Source organism: Esox lucius, chromosome 13 (genome assembly GCF_011004845.1).
Source record: "Esox lucius isolate fEsoLuc1 chromosome 13, fEsoLuc1.pri, whole genome shotgun sequence".
In the NCBI taxonomy this organism is placed as follows: domain Eukaryota; kingdom Metazoa; phylum Chordata; class Actinopteri; order Esociformes; family Esocidae; genus Esox; species Esox lucius.
Genome location: NC_047581.1, coordinates 39,496,544 through 39,516,633, shown reverse-complemented (window position 1 = coordinate 39,516,633; position 20,090 = coordinate 39,496,544). Strand labels below are relative to the sequence as shown.

The 20,090-nt window shown below is 41.4% G+C and overlaps 1 protein-coding gene across 1 annotated transcript in view; it reads right to left on the bottom strand.

Moving 5' to 3' along the window:
- The window catches only part of adamts3 (ADAM metallopeptidase with thrombospondin type 1 motif, 3), a 107,056-nt gene that overhangs the window by 7,216 nt on the left and 79,750 nt on the right, over positions 1-20,090 (bottom strand). Inside the window, exons 12-18 of the mRNA XM_034296557.1 lie at positions 16,403-16,516; positions 15,469-15,614; positions 15,100-15,275; positions 12,979-13,112; positions 12,249-12,372; positions 3,471-3,554; positions 2,641-2,721 (exon numbers count right to left, since the gene is read on the bottom strand). Of these exons, the coding sequence (XP_034152448.1) occupies positions 2,641-2,721; positions 3,471-3,554; positions 12,249-12,372; positions 12,979-13,112; positions 15,100-15,275; positions 15,469-15,614; positions 16,403-16,516 (859 nt within the window). The remainder of the gene's footprint in view (positions 1-2,640; positions 2,722-3,470; positions 3,555-12,248; positions 12,373-12,978; positions 13,113-15,099; positions 15,276-15,468; positions 15,615-16,402; positions 16,517-20,090) is intronic.

Below are 20,090 nucleotides of genomic sequence, written 5' to 3'. Positions count from 1 at the left end.
GCTGACCTAACCTAAAAACACTATAACAGTCTCATTAAGATGGAGACATTGCCAAAGTTGAGTAGAGACGGCATAGGGGAATATTTGTCAGGATATCAGTTTGCATAACAAAAACTCTAGACTGTCAGAGCAGTTATTGTCATCCATCCTAGTAACACCAGCAACATCCAAACCTATTGAAAACCCAAAATTACCAGAACATAGTGACGTTTCAGCACTACCAGAACATAGTAAAGCACCAAAACTCCCCAAACATGGTGAAGTACCACAACTACCAGAAAATAGTGAAGCACCCAAAGTACCATAGCATAGTGAAATACCAAAACTACCATAACATAGTGAAATACCATTACTAACATAACACAATGAAGTACCAAGGCTACCAGAACATTGCGTAACACCAATACTACCATAACATTAGATTAGATACAACTTTATTTTCATTGAACAGCACAAGTACAGTACAATGAAATGCAGTTAGCATCTAACCAGAAGTGCAAATATAAGAGGGCAGAAACATAGTGAAGTATCAATACTACCACAACATAGTGAAACACCAATACAACCAGAACATAGTGAGCCTATGAGAAGTCGTCTTACAAGAAATTGTTGTGGATCATTTCAGAAACTCTTCTTGTGGAAAGAAAACAAGCAGAACAGATTACAGTATGTGACAAAACATACAAATGAAGCTACAATCAGTGCACAAAAATGTGTGCGAAATGTTTGTTTCACAAAGACACTGGTGAGTCAGAAGAAGAGTCACCAGCATGTCAGAAGAAAAGTTGGCCAGAAGTACATTGACGCCAGACTGCAGCAGTGACACCTTTGTCAATGTCTGGGTACATTTCAGGTAACAATGTTGGGTTCTGCTCAAAATGTAAAGACTTATGAATGCTGAGAAATATAAAAAGATTTTGATTAATCATGCATAAGCAAGGATTGTCAAAAATGTAATAAAAAAGGATAGATGGATGCCACTGACATGCCATATAGAGTTTAATATATAATGACAGCGGAGCAGCTGAACCTCCTGGATGGTTATTATATAACACCACCTGGATAGTTATTATATCATATAACATCACCTGGATGGTTATTATATCATATAACATCACCTGGATGGTTATTATATCATATAACAACACCTGGATGGTTATTATATCATATAACATCACCTGGATGGTTATTATAATCCTATGGTATATTAGTAAAGACCTGTTAATCTTCTCAGACTCACAGCTACAACGTGTGTGTGTGTGTGATTACTGTTCTTCTTATTAGGGATGCACCGATACCAGTATCAGACCGATATTGGTCTCACGTACTTGTACTCGTACTATTTCAAGTAAAACTGGATGGTTGTGTCGCCTTTGGCCGCAAAAGTACAGAATATAGAACTCAGATTGGTAGAGCGGGAAGATGGAGATGTCAGCAACGACACAAGTAGAGTACAAGCTCTGCACTGCTATACTGTCGAGTAGGAAAGGAAATGGATGGTTAAGGAAATGGATGGATATTAACATTAAGCAATTTGATAAAATATCGTTAGACACAATACAGCGGAAAGTTCAAGGAGTATGTTAGGAGGGCAGAACCACAACACCTAACTCCAACACCGGAGATGCGAAATAAAGTGTCCAGAGACAGCCCGCGGGCAGAATTAATGAAAGAGCAGAGCAGATTAAATTAATCGCGCAGTTTACTATCGAAAGAGCATCAGAGCAGAGCAACAGCGTCCTGCACGTTCAGAGTATCAGACTAGCTAGTGAGGTCAGAGCAGAGTAACTGGCTGTGTCTGTGCATGCACAACTTTTGCGTTGAACGGTCAGTAAGTGGCTGTCACATTGATATAAAGGTAGCCATCGTCTGAGCGACAACCCCAGGTAAGAAGCTAACTTGACAGCTACAATGGATTACCGTCATGCAGGCAACAACAGAGATTCAGCTATAGCAATAAGACCTCCGGTTTTCGTATTGTGCCTTCAAAATAAAGGTCTGCAGTAAAACATATACATTACCCAAAAACTATTTTGGGTAAAATATGAATTAAACAAATTACTATTTAAATAATACATTATATAAGGTAAATAATATTAAAAGGTGGAGCACATTGAGAAATGGTTAGAGCTTAAGTAAGTTAACGAAGAGAACCACAACATGTTTACAGGGGACAAAACGTTCTGACCTTGAGTACTTGGTACTGGTACTCGGTATTGGTGCATCCCTACTTCTTACTAACACATTTGAAAAGAGCCATAGTTGTTTTAGCATTGTGTTGACTTCAGGTTCACTGAATAATGTTTAATCATTACTCACAGTGCAAATTGGAAAATTAGGTAGAATATATTCTTTTCTCGGGGGCAAACTGGTTTCTTAAACACCATTGTGTCATTCTGCGCATGTAAAATTTTCAGAATGGGTCCCCTGTCCTCCATTATCCATTCAATCAGACCTGTACATGGAAATGGATCAACAGTATATTAATGTATTAACATGGGGTTGGTGAGTGGGAAGCATGCTCTATTAATTAGACTTGGCAGTATTAGTCATGCTCATCAAAACCTTATTAATGATGTTGCTTCTTGTCATGCATTCTCCACCGGGCTTGAGATGGTGAAAAAGGAGATGAAGACTTACCAAGCATCTGAGGGGAAGCCTCATGCTCCTGAATGACTACATGTCTAGCCCCGGGTGGGATCAGAAACATCTTAAGGAAACCTTTGCATGGTTTGAGTCAGTCAACAGAAAAGAGGAGCGGGCGTGAGAGGAAATGAGAAGGAAGGGGAGAAGAAGAGATGGGAATGGAGAAGACAGAACAGGAAAGGGAGGAGATGTAAGGATGGGATGAAGAGATTTGGGAAAGAGAGGAGAAAGAGGCAACAGTTAGATTGTAGATCTCTGTTTGCAGAGGTGGATGTGGACATCATACTAAGGCTCTGGCTTTGCCCTACTGAAGCTGGCAGCTTTAAAAAAAAACATTTTAAAAGGCTCAAGATGCATCTAGAATAATCTAGATACATCTAGAATCATGTTGATACATTTAGAACAATCTAAAATAATCAGTATTCTAGAATTTTCTAAAATGTTTCAGACATACAGAAAACATTCCAGGCCTCAGCGAGCCATTGAGAGTGACGAGCGTGGTGAATGAGAATTTGATTAAAATATGGCTTTCAACAGTGAATCCTAATAAATCCTATATTGCCAAACACATTAAAATGTGTTTTACTGAAGGACTTCAAAAAGCAGTTGTATAGAGTTGTAATTGAAATAGGGTTGTCTAATATTGTGTAAATAATGTCTTTAAAGTATGTCTTAAAATACAGTGCATTCATACAGTATTGCTAAATGTGAATATGTAACTAAGCCATATTTCAAACAACAGGGAACAATTAAAAGTAAATCAACACTTGAAGCTACAAAGCTTTAAGGATGTCCACCACCTCTGCAAACCCGTCCAGACTCACCAATTACATTTCTAGAATCCTGAGTTTCATTCAGATAAACATTCCGAGCTCCTTTTGGCAAGGAGAACGCTCCTCTCGTCTTCCCTTCAAAAAAAATACATATGTTAGTTTTTCTGTGATGTTTCTTTTCATTAACTGATTGCAACTGAAGTGAATTGATCTATCCGCTTTGACCAGCCGGGGCTCAAGCATTTATCCAGAAGAAGGAAGCCACTGTATAGTCTTAATTAGCCAGTGTTCTAGCTAGCAGGGGTCTACAGCAGGAAAGCCACTGTACGGAGTCTTTACTAGCCAGTGTTCTTGCTAGCAGGTTTCTAGAGAAGGAAACATCTGTATGGAGGCTTTACTAACCAGTGTTTTAGCTAGCAGGGTTCTAGAGCAGGAAGCCACTGTATGGAGGCTTTACTAACCAGTGTTCTAGCTAGCAGGGTTCTAGAGCAGGAAGCCACTGTATGGAGGATTTAGTAACCAGTGTTCTAGCTAGCAGGGTTCTAGAGCAGGAAGCCACTTTATGGAGGATTTAGTAACCAGTGTTCTAGCTAGCAGGGTTCTAGAGCAGGAAGCCACTTCATGGAGGATTTAGTAACCAGTGTTCTAGCTAGCAGGGTTCTAAAGCAGGAAGCCACTGTATGGAGTCACTTCAAGTTCTATCTAGGAGCGTAGCCAGGGTTTAAGCATGGTGCTATCCAGGATTTAGCCAGGGTTCTGGAATAGTCCTAGCCAAGGCTTTAGGCAGGATTTAGTTTGGGCTTTTGCCAGGATTTTGGCCAGGGTTCAAGTGACGGAGGTGATTTGGAGTTATATTATACTAGCTGATCATGGAGTAGTGGACCACATGTTATACTACATTATCCAGGAGTAGAGGACCAAATATTATACCACATATTATGACCTCTCTAAAGCTTTTGACACTATGGATCATCACATTTTGTTGGGTGTGCTTACTTTTTATGGATTAGAATCTGATGCCTGCATGTGGTTTCACACAGTATGTAAATAATATTGATGTGCAGGTAAAACATTGTAAAATCCATTTATACGCTGATGATACAGTGCTGTATTCTACTGCCACAACTGCTGAGCAAGCCTTTTCATATCTAAAAGTAGACTTCTTTGTGCTACAACAGTAATCGGTGGACCTCAAGTTGGTTGTAAATAAGAACAAATCAAAATACATACTCAGTTTTGAATGACCATATAGTTACCAGTGTAAGTGTTAAACAAACTGAACAAGTATCCTCCTATATCTAGTTATATGGCGACTCATCACTGTGTTTTGTATCACAAGGTTGGTTGGGTCTCCTTAGAGGCAAGAAGAGAGGAGCACTAGCTCCTGTTCGTTTTAAATCATCATTGGATAAATTACCTACTTACTCAACATCCTGAATTAAAGTCAGTATGACTTATTATCAAACCAGGTCTCAAGACTGGATTTCACTGTTGATTTCACATGTTATAGTAAATTCACATGTTATACTAAATGATCCAAAGTAGAGGACCACATGTTATATTATACTAAATGATCCAGAGTAGAGGACCACATGTTATGCTAAATGGTCCAGAGTACAGGACCACATGTTATAGTAAATGATCGTAGATATTTATTAGATAGTATAGATATTAGATGTTAGATGAATCATAAGTATTAAACCGCCAAGTTTTTAAAGATAATGTGGACAAAGCAGCCTGGATAACGATATAAACAATTATGTCATTAATCATTGGTGATGAAATTACATATGACTGTGTTTTCTTGAATTGGTCACATATACACTCACCTAAAGGATTATTAGGAACACCATACTAATACTGTGTTTGACCCCCTTTTGCCATCAGAACTGCCTTAAATCTACGTGGCATTGATTCAACAAGGTGCTGAAAGCATTCTTTAGAAATGTTTGTCCATATTGATAGGATAGCATCTTGCAGTTGATGGAGATTTGTGGGATGCACATCCAGGGCACGAAGCTCCCGTTCCACCACATCCCAAAGATGCTCTATTGGGTTGAGATCTGGTGACTGTGGGGGCCATTTCAGTACAGTGAACTCATTGTCATGTTCAAGAAACCAATTTGAAATGATTCGAGCTTTGTGACATGGTGCATTACCCTGCTGGAAGTAGCCATCAGAGGATGGGTACATGGTGGTCATAAAGGGATGGACATGGTCAGAAACAATGCTCAGGTAGGCCGTGGCATTTAAACGATGCCCAATTGGCACTAAGGGGCCTACAGTGTGCCAAGAAAACATCCCCCACACCATTACACCACCACCACCTGCCTGCACAGTGGTAACAAGGCATGATGGATCCATGTTCTCATTCTGTTTACGCCAAATTCTGACTCTACCATCTGAATGTCTCAACAGAAATCGAGACTCATCTGACCAGGCAACATTCTTCCAGTCTTCCACTGTCCAATTTTGGTGAGCTCGTGCAAATTGTAGCCTCTTTTTCCTATTTGTGAGTGGTAACTGGTGGGGCCTTCTGCTGTTGTAGCCCATCCGCTTCAAGGTTGTGCATGATGTGGCTTCACAAATGCTTTGCTGCATACCTCAATTGTTGTGGTTATTTCAGTCAAAGTTGCTCTTCTATTAGCTTGAATCAGTCGGCCCATTCTCCTCTGACCTCCAGCATCAACAAGGCATTTTCGCCCACAGGACTGGATGTTTTTCCCTTTTCACACCATTCTTTGTAAATCCTAGAAATGGTTGTGCGTGAAAATCCCAGTAACTGAGCAGATTGTGAAATACTCAGACCGGCCCGTCCAACAACCATGCCACGCTCAAAATTGCTTAAATCACCTTTCTTTCCCATTCTGACATTCAGTTTGGAGTTCAGGAGATTGTCTTGACAAGGACCACACCCCTAAATGCATTGAAGCAACTGCCATGTGATTGGTTGATTAGATAATTGCATTAATGAGAAATTGAACATGTGTTCCTAATAATCCTTTAGGTGAGTGTAGATAAGATATAAATTAAACTCGAATCTGGTCAGACAATGCAACAGAAAGCACCACAGAAGGGGCAAAGAATTTGGCTAAGGAAACAGTCAGCCTGCATGAACCTTTTTTTGGGCCCTTACAAAATGTTTGGATAAAATAAACACTTTAAAATCATCAATTATTCTGTGAAAGTAAAAATCTCTTGGATCTCTCTTTGGATTTAGATAAGGTACATTTGTGGTATTTTTATCATTATATATTTTTTCCAGTCCCTGACCTTCAAACATAAATAATCTTGCAGCTAAATATACATTGCTCCAAAAAATTAAGGGAACACTTAAATCACACATCAGGTCTGATGGAGGAAATATATTAAAGATCAAAATCTTTATTTTACATTAGGTAATTCGTTGAGAACAAAATTACGTAACAACGGTCAATGGAAACCAAAATCACCAACCGATTTAGGGCTGAATTCAAACTAATACCAAAAATCTAAGTAAACAACTGAAATCACAGGCTGTTCCAACTTGCGTGGAACAGCCATTTCATCATGGCAACTCGTAATGTGACTCAGTAGTGTGTATGGCCCCCACGTGCCTGTATGCACTCCCGACAATGTCTCGGCATGCTCCTGATGAGACGGCGGATGGTGTCCTGGGAGATCTCCTTCCAGACCGGGATCATGGCATCAATGAGTTCATGGACAGTCTGTGGAGTTACTTGGGTGGCACTGAATGCAACGATACATAATGTCCCAGAGGTTCTCAATTGGATTCAGGTCTGGGGAATGTGAGGGCCAATCAAAGGATGTTCTGGCAAACATCAAAGCAGTGACACGCTTTTGTAGATTTATGCTGTAAAACATCCGCAAAATATGACCCTTCATTACACAGAAAGTGGCTCAGATTCTGCTCCAGTCTGCTCCATTGTCTTCCAGTTGAAGCTCATATCCGCTACAAGACCATGGTGTTTGCCTCTGGTTCAGCAAAGGGAACTGCACCTCTCTACCTGCAGGCTATGCTTAAACCCTACAACCCTTCCTGTACACTCTGATCTGCCACATTATGCATTTTGGCCCCCCAACCGTCATGGTTGGGCAGCTCCCACTCAGCCAAGGCAAAACTCTTCTCTGTCCAGGCACCTCAATGGTAGAACAAACTTCCCCTTGAAGCCAGGACAGCAGAGTCCCTGCCAATCTTCTGAAAGTGGCTAAAAACACATCTCTTTGACTAGTATTTAACACCTGTATCCCCCCACCCCCACCACCTGAAAAAAAAAGCACTTTAACTTTGATTTCTCTGGCACGGACTTTGCCAACTACTGGCTTTGAAGAAGGAAAGTGTACTTATTATGATTTTCAGATGTTGGTTTTCCAAGACACCTTAAGAGGATTGTGCTTTTTGTAAGTTAGTCTGGATAAGAGTGTCTGCTAAACGACAAAAATGTAAATGTAAAATGTCATGGCTCTGGCAGTGGATTTGCCATCCTGGAGGAGCTGGACTACCTGTGCAACCTGAATGGGTTGCAGGTTCCGCCTCATGCTACCAGTAGTGATAAAGACACTAGAGAATAAGCAGTCAGGAAGGATAAGGAGAGAGTAATTTTCTGTGGCCAGCACCCTGCAAAACCATTCCCTTTTTGGGGTTGTCTGGCTGCTGCCTCTCCAGTTCACCGGTTGTCACTTTCATTTGCTCCAAAACAGGTGTCATTGATTCACAGTCACTGTTTCCTAACTGGACAGATTGATATCCCTGAAGTTTAATTGACTTAGTGTTATACTGTGATGATTACGTGTTCCCTTAATTTTTTGGAGCAATGTAGTTACCTATCCCTGGTTCAAGGGGTCAGCTGTAGGGGCTAGGCATGTAGTGTTTAGGAACTAGGTGTTAGGATTTAGGGACTAGGTGTTAGGGGACCAGGAATTGAGCATGGTATGGTCTGGAACATTTGATACTTGCAGGTAATGTTTTCCGAGAAAGGCATATCTTTATGGCATCTCTTGCTTAACTGTTTTCCTGTTAAAAGAGGTGAGGAGTTAATATCATCACAGTTTGAGAAGGGTTAACATGGGGCAGGAAGGTGGACAATATACCTGGTACACACAAGGTTTTGTTCCAGCACTGCTCCAACACACATCATACTAATACTAATCATACTGACACCTATGGAACCCTTTTTCTGTACCACACCGAGTCTGCTAATATTAAAACACTTCCAAAAAGGACACTATGATCACCTCCAACACCTCATAAAATAATTGGTTCAGTCAGAATTATATGCTAACAAATCTTTTTGGATAGGGTTAGTCTAAATAACAACTTAGGTTGTGTTGCAGATCTAGTTAATGCCTGATTACTGTTGTTAATGCCCACAGCCCACCTTGTCATTCCTGTGTTTCTTTACCTGGATATACAACTGATCTGGATTCTGGAAGACTCTTGACACAGCACACCTGCACTGATTTACCAGACGGTCATCTGAACGTTCTAGTCATAAGGCCAAAAAACATCATGACTCTAATAATCTTTATCCGGCCCAGTCCGAAGACTACTGGCCACACCTCAGTCTGGCTCCTTTCTAGGTTTCTTCCTAGGTTCCCAATTCACATGGGAGTTTTTCCTCCAATGTCCATCAATTTCTTGTTTGTTGTTGTTAGCTGTTGTGTGTATTGCATTATTTGTATTAAGAAATAATCCCTCTAGAGGATATTATTTGAGCTGAGTGTGTTGGCATTTGGAGAAGGGCATCTGTCTGCATATTCCCAAAGCCAGTCGGACATGAATCTGTCTGTATATTCCCAATACCAATTGGACAGGAATCCGTCTGCATATTCCCAATGCCAGTTGGACAGGAATATGTCAGCATATTCCCAATGCCAGTTGGACAGGAATACGTCTGCATATTCCCAATGCCAGTTGGACAGGAATATGTCTGCATATTCCCAATGCCAGTTGGACAGGAACACGTCTGCATATTCCCAATGCCAGTGGGACAGGAACCCGTCTGTATATTTCCAATGCCAGTCGGACATGAACCCTGTCTGCATATTCCCAATGCCAGTCGGACAGGAATCTGGCTGCATATTCCCAATGCCAGTTGGACATGAATCTGTCTGCATATTCCCAATGCCAGTTGGACAGGAATCGGTCTGCATATTCCCAATGCCAGTGGGACAGGAATATGTCTGCATATTCCCAAAGCCAGTTGGACAGGAATACGTCTGCATATTCCCAATGCCAGTCGGACATGAACCCTGTCTGCATATTCCCAATGCCAGTTGGACAGGAATATGTCTGCACATTACCAATGCCAATTGGACATGAATCTGTCTGCATATTCCCAATGCCAGTAGGACAGGAATCGGTCTGCATATTCCCAATGCCAGTTGGACAGGAATCCGTCTGCATATTCCCTACGTCTGTCGGACAGGAATGTGCCTGCATATTCCCAATGCCAGTTGGACAGGAATCCGTCTGCAAATTCCCAATGCCAGTTGGACATGAAACCATCTGCATATTCCCTATGCCTTTCAGACAGGAATGTGTCTGCACATTCCATCTTGCAATTCTAGTGTTTGCCAGAATTGAAGAGCTGGAGGATGTGACATCACTATAAGCAGTGAGATGACAGCATCCATGAGTCAAGACATTATTAATGTGACTGAGGCACTTCAGGAACAGGTCAAAAACTAGTATTATTTCAATCATTTGTGAAAATAAATATTGTTCATCTGCTCTGCTCTGTGTGTGAGTGAATGTAAATAAAACATTGAGGTGAACACACAGACAGAGACAGAGAGACAAGGACAGAGAGACAAGGACAGAGACAGGGAAAGAGTCAGGGACAGAGACATAGATACAAGGACAGAGACAGGGACAAGGAAAGAGTCAGGGAGAGAGACAGAGACAAGGACAGAGACAAGGAAAGAGTCAGGGACAGAAACAGACAGGGACAAGAAAATAGTCAGAGACAGAGACAGAAACAGAGAGACAGGGAAAAGGACACGAAAAAGAAAACAGTAAGGGAGAGAGACCAGGGCAAAGGCAGAGACAGGGACAGTTTTAGGGACAGAGACAGTGAGACAAAGGCAGAGACAGGGACAGAGACAAAGAGACAAATAGCAAAGACAGACAAAATGGGACTGAACCCAAAACAGACAGACAAATGTCTACAGACAGAGACAGAGAAACATCAACAGACAGCAAGACAGAGAAAGACAGAAACAGACAAAAGTCGACAGACAGAGAGACAGAGAAGCGTCAACAGACAGGACAGACAGAGAGAGAGACAGACACAACCTATTACCATTGGGGTCTGAAGTAAGGCATTATCTCTCCAAACTAAATTACAGCCTGTGCTCCTTGTAGTATATCAGATTGGGTAATATAACAACAAATACTTAAATATCTTGTGCACACAAAACTATTATATTCTGTGAGTGCATTACCCAACTAACCTTGCCTCACTTTTCCTAGTGTTTCCCTGCATCACCAAGTATTGCATAGTATTGCCAAGGTGTCCCACTAGTTCTCATTTCAGGTAAAAGTGGAGTCAGGGCGTAGAAACATTATCTCATTAGTTCTGAGGGTCAGAGTGACTTTCAGCTCTGCAGGTTAGACAGCAGGCTGGACATGGTTTCCCTCAGGACTCCTGAAGGCCAGACTGGGTTGACTTTATACAATCTCTATGACCTGTCTGCTATCACTATGTCAGCTGGGTTGACTCCACACTGGTCCCTAGTTTGATTTATTATTTTTCTTGATTCAGTTACAGCTTCACCAACTCATTTGTTTTCCTGCTTGAATCAAACTGTCTGATAGATGTAATGAACCTAGAGATAAATTGTCTCTGTGTGTTTTGATACAGAGTAGAATATCAATTGTGTCCTTCATTATAAAGGGAATATAAACAACCTCTCTAGCAGTGATTCACTATAGAGGGAATATAACCTGGAGTCTATTGACCTGCGTGCCTGTCAGGGAAGCCCTAATTTCTAACAGGCATAAGTCCTCTGTGTTAATGTTTGTTACAGTGATATGCAGTCACACATTGTACTGAAAGGAGGCCAAGGATTACTGAGTTTTATCAGAGTAAAGAATTCTGGTAAGACTAGGAAACTATGTGAAACTTAATTGTGTATAAAACCCTCAACCACGTGAGCTAAAAACAGATGTAAAGCAGGAAATAAATACACAAAGTCTAGCTTAGTAAGATAAGACTAAGACAGAATTGTGTTTTGAACTGTGACTTTCAGAAATGGCCTCCTAGCTGTTACGACCAACATGTTATTCATTTCCGGATTTTTTTCTCTGATTAAACAGCATGGCAATGCAATACTGATGAACACATAAAAAATATGTTTCTACCACAAACACACTATTTATAGTGAAATGTGTGGATGTCACGCCATATCAAGCGCGGGATAATCTACTTTAGACATTTAATCCATTCAAGCATTGTTTGGGGGCGAAAACACAAGCATTTTCACAAAAACAGTATATATCTAGTATGCTCTAGTATATATGAGACCAATACAATAAGATATAAAGGATGAATATATTGTTGCTAGGCAATGGATATATTTATAACACTATGCTAGGCGATGGACACTGATAACGTTGTTGCTAGGCGGTGGACACAGTGATAACACTCTTGCTAAGCCATGGACAGTGATAACACTGTTGCTAGGCAATGATAAAAAGTGAGAGGACTGTTGCTTAGCAATGGATAAAGTGAGGGGACTGTTTGCTAATCAATGGACACAGTAAGAGGACTGTTGGTAGGTGAGGGGCTGATATAGCTGCGTGTCGCTGTGTTGTGTGTTCCCTACCAGCTTTTTTGGGGGTGCGTGTGAATGTTCCCTTGACAGTGCGACAGTGAGAGTTGTCGCCTCCACACACTCCACACTTATCCTCCACCTTGGAGGAACCAATCTCTTTGTCGCAGCCCACTTTCTGGAAGACAGAGCCAACATAGATCTGTTTTAACAACAAAATGTTTCAAAGATATGCATTTTTCATTTCGCTTCACATTTACTGTACATTATCTCCAACACTTAAAATATACACTTTTATCTTCCACCTCAGAAAGTGGACTACATTTAAGCATTAATTTTCAGTAATAATATTTTACACTTGTACTGTCAAATGCTGTATGCTGTTCAGGCATATAATAAAAGCAGTACAGTATCACTGACCGATTTAAGTTACTCACCATACACTCTCCTCAAGCACAGATACTGTAGGGGATAGGTTATGGTTAGGTAACTCACCACACACTCTCCTCAAGCACAGATACTGTATGGGTTATGTTAGGGTTAGGTAACTCACCACACACTCTCCTCTGACACAGATACTGTAGGGGTTAGGTTAGGGTTAGGTAACTCACCACACCCTTCCTCTGACATAGATACTTGTAGGGGTTAGGTTAGGGTTAGGTAACTCACCACACCCTTCCTCTGACATAGATACTGTATGGGTTAGGGTTAGGGTTAGGTAACTTACCACACCCTTCCTCTGACACAGAAACTGTAGAGGATAGGTTAGGGTTAGGTAACTCACCACACACTCTCCTCTGACACAGATACTATAGGGGTCTTTGTAGGAGCACCGTGTCCCATCATGCACCAACTGTTTCATGTACACCACATCAGCTGTCTCCTTTGACTGGCAGTACAAATGACACCTCTTATTGGCTGAAACACAGTATAGGTGGCACATGTTATTGATGAAACACATTACAAATGGCACCAAATGGGCTGAAAATAAGTACAAGAGGCATGCTATTGGCTGAAACATTGTGCAGGAGGCACCCTTTTGCCTGAAACACAATAAAGATGGCCCTTATTGGCTGAAAAAGAGTAAAGATAGCACTAGTATAGGTGGCAGCTTTTTGGCTTGTAATTCTTCAATATATCCAAATGAAGTGGTAATGTCTACTTCCAGAGGCTTGCTACAGTAAATAACATATGTAGATAAATGCAGTGCATTCAGAAAGTATTGAGCCCCATTCACCTTATCCACATTTTGTTATATTACATTTTCCTTATCAATTTATAGTCAATACACAATAATGATAAAGAAAAAAATTATAACCTTAAAACATTTATTTAAAAAAGTGAAAAACTGAAATATCACATTTACATGTTTTCTGACTAGTTCCTAAGAATAACACACTTGAAATTAAGCTCAGGTGCATCCTGTTTCAATTGATCATCCTTGAGATAATTCTACAACTTGATTGGATTCCAACTGTGATAACTTCAATTGATTGGACATGATTTTGAAAGGCACACACCTGCCTATATAAGGTCCCACAGTTGACAGTGCATGTCAGAGCAAAAAACAAGCCATTAGGTCAATTGAATTGTCCACAGAGCTCTGAGATAGGATTGTGTTGAAGGCAGAGATCTGGAGAAGGAGACCAAAATAGCCTGCAGTATTGAAGGTCCCCACGAACACAGTGTGCTCCATCATTTTTCAAAGAAAGAAGTTTGGAACCAACAACACTTCTTGGATCTGCCTGGCAAAACTGACCAATCAGGGGAGAAAGGTCTTGGTCAGGAAGCTGACCAAAAACCCAATGGTCACTCTAACAGCGTTACAGAGTTCCTGTTTGGAGAACCCTCTGGAAAGTCAACCACCTCTGCAGCACCACCAGGCCTTGATGGTAGAGCGGCCAGACAAAACTTGCTAATCAATTAAAGGCCCATGACAGCCCCTTTGGAGTTTGGCAAAAGATACTTGAGAAGACCCAGAAGACTGAAGCTTTACTGGTCGAAGCGCCATGTGGGGGTACTTCAGAGGTGCAAGGCAAAATTAATCTAGTGGTACCAAAACTGAAAACATTTGGGAACCTTTGGACTAACCTATTTCCTGTTCTTTAACCTAGGTCCTAGGTCATTGGTTGTATTTTAAAATACCCTAGAAGAAACACCTCTATGCCATTATGCAAATTTGATGAGAGATGCATGAAATTCTTTACTTTCTATAAAGCATTCGTCAACTTGGTGTAGGCCTGAACCCTAACCCTAAGTCTTTGGTGTAGGCCTGAACCCTAACCATAAGTCTTTGATGTAGACCTGAACCCTAAGTCTTTGGTGTAGGCTCGAATCCTGAGTCTTTGGTCTCGGCCTAAACCCAAAGTCTTGGGTGTAGGCCCGAAACTGAACCCTAAGTCTTTGGTGTAGGCCTGAAAACTAACCTTAAGACTTTAGTGTAGGCCCGAAAACTAACCCTAAGTCTTTGGTGTAGGCCCGAAAACTAACCCTAAGTCTTTGGTGTAGGCCCGAAAACTAACCCTAAGTCTTTGGTGTAGGCCCGAAAACTAACCCTAAGTCTTTGGTTACCCGCCAGCACACCACAAAACAGGGCTTCCTTCTGTAAGCCTAATCATAACCTACTAAACCTACTATGAACCGTAAGCCCCAAAAACCTACCTTAACCCTAACGCTTATACCATTATCCTTATTTCTAACCCTAATCGCAACTGAAACCACACTACACCTCACCACAAAGCCTAAATAGCCTTTGTCCTCATTGGGACCAGAAAAATAACCCTTCCTGTTATTGTTCCTAAATCTTATACATATACACAAAACTATACACACACGCACAAATACACACATGCACAAATATGCACATACACTGGCTCTCATCAAGGGTGAAAGAAGCCTTTCTCACCATCAGGGTGTTCGTAGGGCAGCCAGTGGTGTTTACGGTTTTGGAACTCAAAATGAGAGTTGCGTAGCTGGCACTGCTGAGCCCGGAAATCCTCGAAGTGTTTGGGGCACTCCTCTGTGTTGCACAGCTGGTACTCATAGTTCACCCCAGGACAGTCTGCACCACCATTTGATGGTCTTAGGCAAGTGGAGATACACAAACATTACGACAATACTACTAAGAAAATTATACATAGTCAGTAGTCATAGTGTTACACAGTGTGACCCATTGTTGAGGTTCTGTCTTCCTGTAGCCATGGGAGTGTGGTGCTATGGGAGGGGCCATAATTGTGGGGGAGGAGCCAGGGGAGAATTTATTTCAAGGCCTTACACTGGGTTGTTGCATTGGCGGGTTCTGAAGCGGACCCCGGTTCCACAGGAACGAGAACAAGAACCATATTTAGTCCAGGAGCCCCAGGAACCATCCTGTTTCACCTGGTTGGCATTTTTCCACATACAGTGACCTTTATAACACCACTGCAAACCCAGAGGAGAGATTAGATTAAGACTAACAGGAAAGTCAGTCAGACAGATAGAGACAGCCAGGCCAGTGACAAGTTAGACAGAGGTTGGAGATTGGTCATGGAAAGGCATGGTACGGTTTGAGGTCAGTTCTCATGGTTAGAGTTTAGGGTTAAATCTAAGGGAGTAGATTGAGGACAGAGGTCACGGTTAATCAATCAATCAATCAAATTTATTTATAAAGCCCTTTTTACAACAGCAGTTGTCACAAAGTGCTTTACAGAGACACCCGGCCTTAAACCCCAAGGAGCAAACAACAGTAGTGTTGAATTTCAGTGGCTAGGAAAAACTTCCTAAGAAGGCCGAATTTTAGGAAGAAAGCTAGAGAGGACCCAAGCTCAGAGGGGTGACCAGTCCACTTCTGGCTGTGCCCGGTGAGATATTTAGAGTCCAATTAGAATAAAACATTTCTCTGGGCTAAATCCAGAGTCTATTTGATTCTAGACTAGGTCAAAAGTATGACCAGGTGGACAAGGACAGGGACAGCAACGGGCCCCCCAAACCAGGTACTCCGCAGGTGTGGACCAGGACCTCATCTCCTCCTAAAATTTAAAACTGGAGGAGACTGAGAAAAGTTAGAAAGTGCATTCCTCAGTTAGAGGTTGGGGTCATGGTCAAAATTGGTACAGAGGTTAAGGGTCATTATTAGATTAGATTAAACTTTGAACAGTATGAGTACAGTACAACAAAATGCAGTTAGCATCTAACCAGAAGTGCAAATAGAAGAGGGCAGGAAATCTCACCTTCCCAGGTGCACACTCTGTCCCATCCAGGGGAGGTCCTTTCTTGGTTTTGCAGAAGTAGGGGTTGTCAGGATGGCTGCACCACAACTGCTTGCAGGGGTCAAATGTGCGAAACTGGAAAACGAAATTTGAGATGCAGGCTGTCATAAAATCCCTATAGAAGCTACCCCACCTTTTCACCTGTTACTGTGTCAGTGCATATCGGATGATATGTTTCGGATTATATGAGGATCTACCCACAATTATCCACACATTTAAGGGATTTGATTTGTTCATTGTGTAAAATAAACTTTTTCGTTTTCGTGAATGCCTTTTTTGTAGATTTAATGTTCTATGGGTGATGACGCCACCATGCTTCTGAGTAGGGATGATGTTCTAATGGTGATGATCCTGACACCACCATGATTCACAGTAGGGATGATGCTTAACATTACAAAATATAAGAAGGTATGTCGCATTCTGTATGTCACAGGAAATGTATAGTACAACATTGCATTTCCTTTAGGTTTCAGTCTACATGGTTGAAAATATTGCCTAGTGGACATTTGGCAGATTTTGGATAAGTGCATTATGCCAGGTGTAATACTGAAAACAAGAATAACACTAAGTGAATGTTTTAAATCAATAACTCTCTCCGGAAAGGAAACTTCTATTCATCCTTAAAAACATAAAATGAATAGTGATTGATCATGCCTAAATGGTTGGTAGTTGAGTCAGGATTCTACATTGTTTCTTCAGAATGTTATGATTAACCCTGAGTACTGACATAATAGCAAATCAGAGCTTATCAAAGCAAATTATCTTCATTTCTCCCTCTTTGCTGGCAGCTCCACTGCACCAGTGTCCAACACAAGTCACTTCCCTATCTGTTGTTTTAGACACTTTGGTACTATTCACACAAGTATGTGGTAATATCTCACCACTCTTAGTACAGAAAACCAAACAGATCATCAATTTTTTTTTTTTTTCTCAAATCTCAAATCCCATCTGACACTGACTGAGTACAACAAACATTTAGAAAGACATGCTATATTAAAATACCTTTTACTATCACTGTGCTCATTGTTCCCAGTTGATCATCACTCAACCATTTGGTTGAAAAAATACACTTTATATTTTACATTGTTTTATCTACAATGTTCAGATTGAAAAGTACAGAATCACCATCCTGATGTCGGAGATTTGTATGTGACCTCAGAGGGATTCAAACCCACAGCCTTGGTGTTGGTAGTCTGACTACTGCATTGTCTATGTACAGTGGGGAGAACAAGTATTTGATACACTGCCGATTTTGCAGGTTTTCCTACTTACAAAGCATGTAGAAGTCTGTAATTTTTATCATAGGTACACTTCAACTGTGAGAGACGGAATCTAAAACAAAAATCCAGAAAAACACATTGTATGAAATAATTAATAATTAAATAAATAATGAATTTGCATTTTATTGCATGACATAAGTATTTGATCACCTACCAACCAGTAAGAATTCCGGCTCTCACAGATCTGCTCGTTTTTGTTTAAGAAGCCCTCCTGTTCTCCACTCATTACCTGTATTAACTGCACCTGTTTGAACTCATTACCTGTATAAAAGACACCTATCCACACACTCAAACAGACTCCAACCTCTCCACAATGGCCAGAGAGCTGTAAAAGGACATCAGGGATACAATTGTAGACCTGAACAAGGCTGGGATGGGCTACAAGACAATAGGCAAGCAGCTTGGTGAGAAGGCAACAACTGTTGGTGCAATTATTAGAAAATTTAAGAAGTTCAAGATGATGGTCAATCTCTCTTGGTCTGGGGCTCCATGCAAGATCTCGCCTCGTGGGGCATCAATGATCATGAGGAAGGTGAGAATCAGCCCAGAACTACAAGGCAGGACCTGGTCAATGACCTGAAGAGAGCAGGGACCACAGTCTCAAAGAAAACCATTAGTAACACACTACGCCGTCATGGATTAAAATCCTGCAGCGCACGCAAGGTCCCCCTGCTCAAGCCAGCGCATGTCCAGGCCCGTCTGAAGTTTGCCAATGACCATCTGGATGATCCAGAGAAGGAATGGGAGAAGGTCATGTGGTCTGATGAGACAAAAAAGCTTTTTGGTCTAAACTCCACTTGACATGTTTGGAGGAAGAAAAAGGATGACCCCAAAAACACCATCCCAACCGTGAAGCATGGAGGTGGAAATATCATTCTTTGGGGATGCTTTTCTGCAAAGGGGACAGGACAACTGCACCATATTGAGGGGAGGATGGATGGTCTCCAGACCTGAACCCAATAGCAAATCTTTGGAGGGAGCTGAAAGTCTGTATTGTCCAGCGACAGCCCCAAAACCTGAAGGATCTGGAGAAGGTCTGTATGGTGGAGTGGGCCAAAATCCCTGCTGCAGTGTGTGCAAACCTGGTCAAGGTTTCAGTCTCCTGATTTGGCCTCATAACTCTGTATCAGACATCTTAGTCTCCAGGTTTGGCCTGGTTCAGGAACTTGTAGGTGATATTGTCCTCTTCACTTCCTAATACAGCACTCTGGTTGCGGAAAAATTTAAAATGGGCCACATACAATGGGCAAAAACTGCCTAGTGAAGTGTTATTTTATACATTCTTAATGTGTGTGTGTGGAGGGAGGCACTTCTCTCTCTTTCTCCAGCATTATTATAGTCACCCCACCCACCCTCCAGCCCTCCACTCCCCCATTTGCCATCAAACTATTTTCACAGAGGCTGTCTTCATTAGCTGTCGACATGTTTTCTTGACAATTACAGTGGGACAATGCAATCCCTAGCGCGCGACCTGGGTGTGGAAAGCTGCATTTTATTAAGATTCATGTAACAGTCGATTACCTACAGAGGCCCAGATACCCCGCAATGGAGATGTTGAGATGTATGTGTGCAAGTCTATTGTTGTTTTAAGTAGAGTGTCTTCCATGCAACCCTTAGAAAACACATCTTCAAAAGTAACAAAGAGCACCTTGAGGACCAATATTGTTGTCAATACTGACCAGTGGGCTAGGGTGCTCATCAATCATTCAGGAGAATGCCACATTAGATGTCATTGAGCTGTCACAGTTTATATATTTATCTTAAACATTTAGCTATTGATTACATCCTATTGCTATGGACTAAACAAAGTGAGGACATACTGGTAGAGGCACTTTTGGATGCATAGACAGCATGTGTCATGCCAAACTGTGAAAATACAGTTTTTCTGCGTGTGCTCTAGTAAGAGGAAAACAATCTCTCTTCTCTCTTCAAAGCCTCTGCGTTTGGCATTCCTAGAGGGTATAAATGATGCAGGCATTTAGTAGTTCTGTGCCTCTGATATCAGGGACCAGTGGATCTGTAAATACTGATCCAGATCTGGGTCCTCAGGAGGCCAGTCACCAGACCCCAGCGAGACTTAACCATAGAACAGCTGATCCTGGATGAATACAATAAGCTGCCAGAAGTATATGGCAAGAGGGAAAAACTAATTTTCTACTTAAATTATCAGTATTAAGATCAAGTAATGTGGTATGTAATTGAGCCATATATCAGATTTTAGAGGTAGCTAATTTTGGCAAATTTATACAACCCAAAATTATGGCACAAGCATATCAGCAATTTAATCAGGAAAATATAATCAAAATAGTACTACAAACATTCCTTCTGTGCAGAAAGCCCACAAGCTGTCTATGGAAGAGCTACAGTTA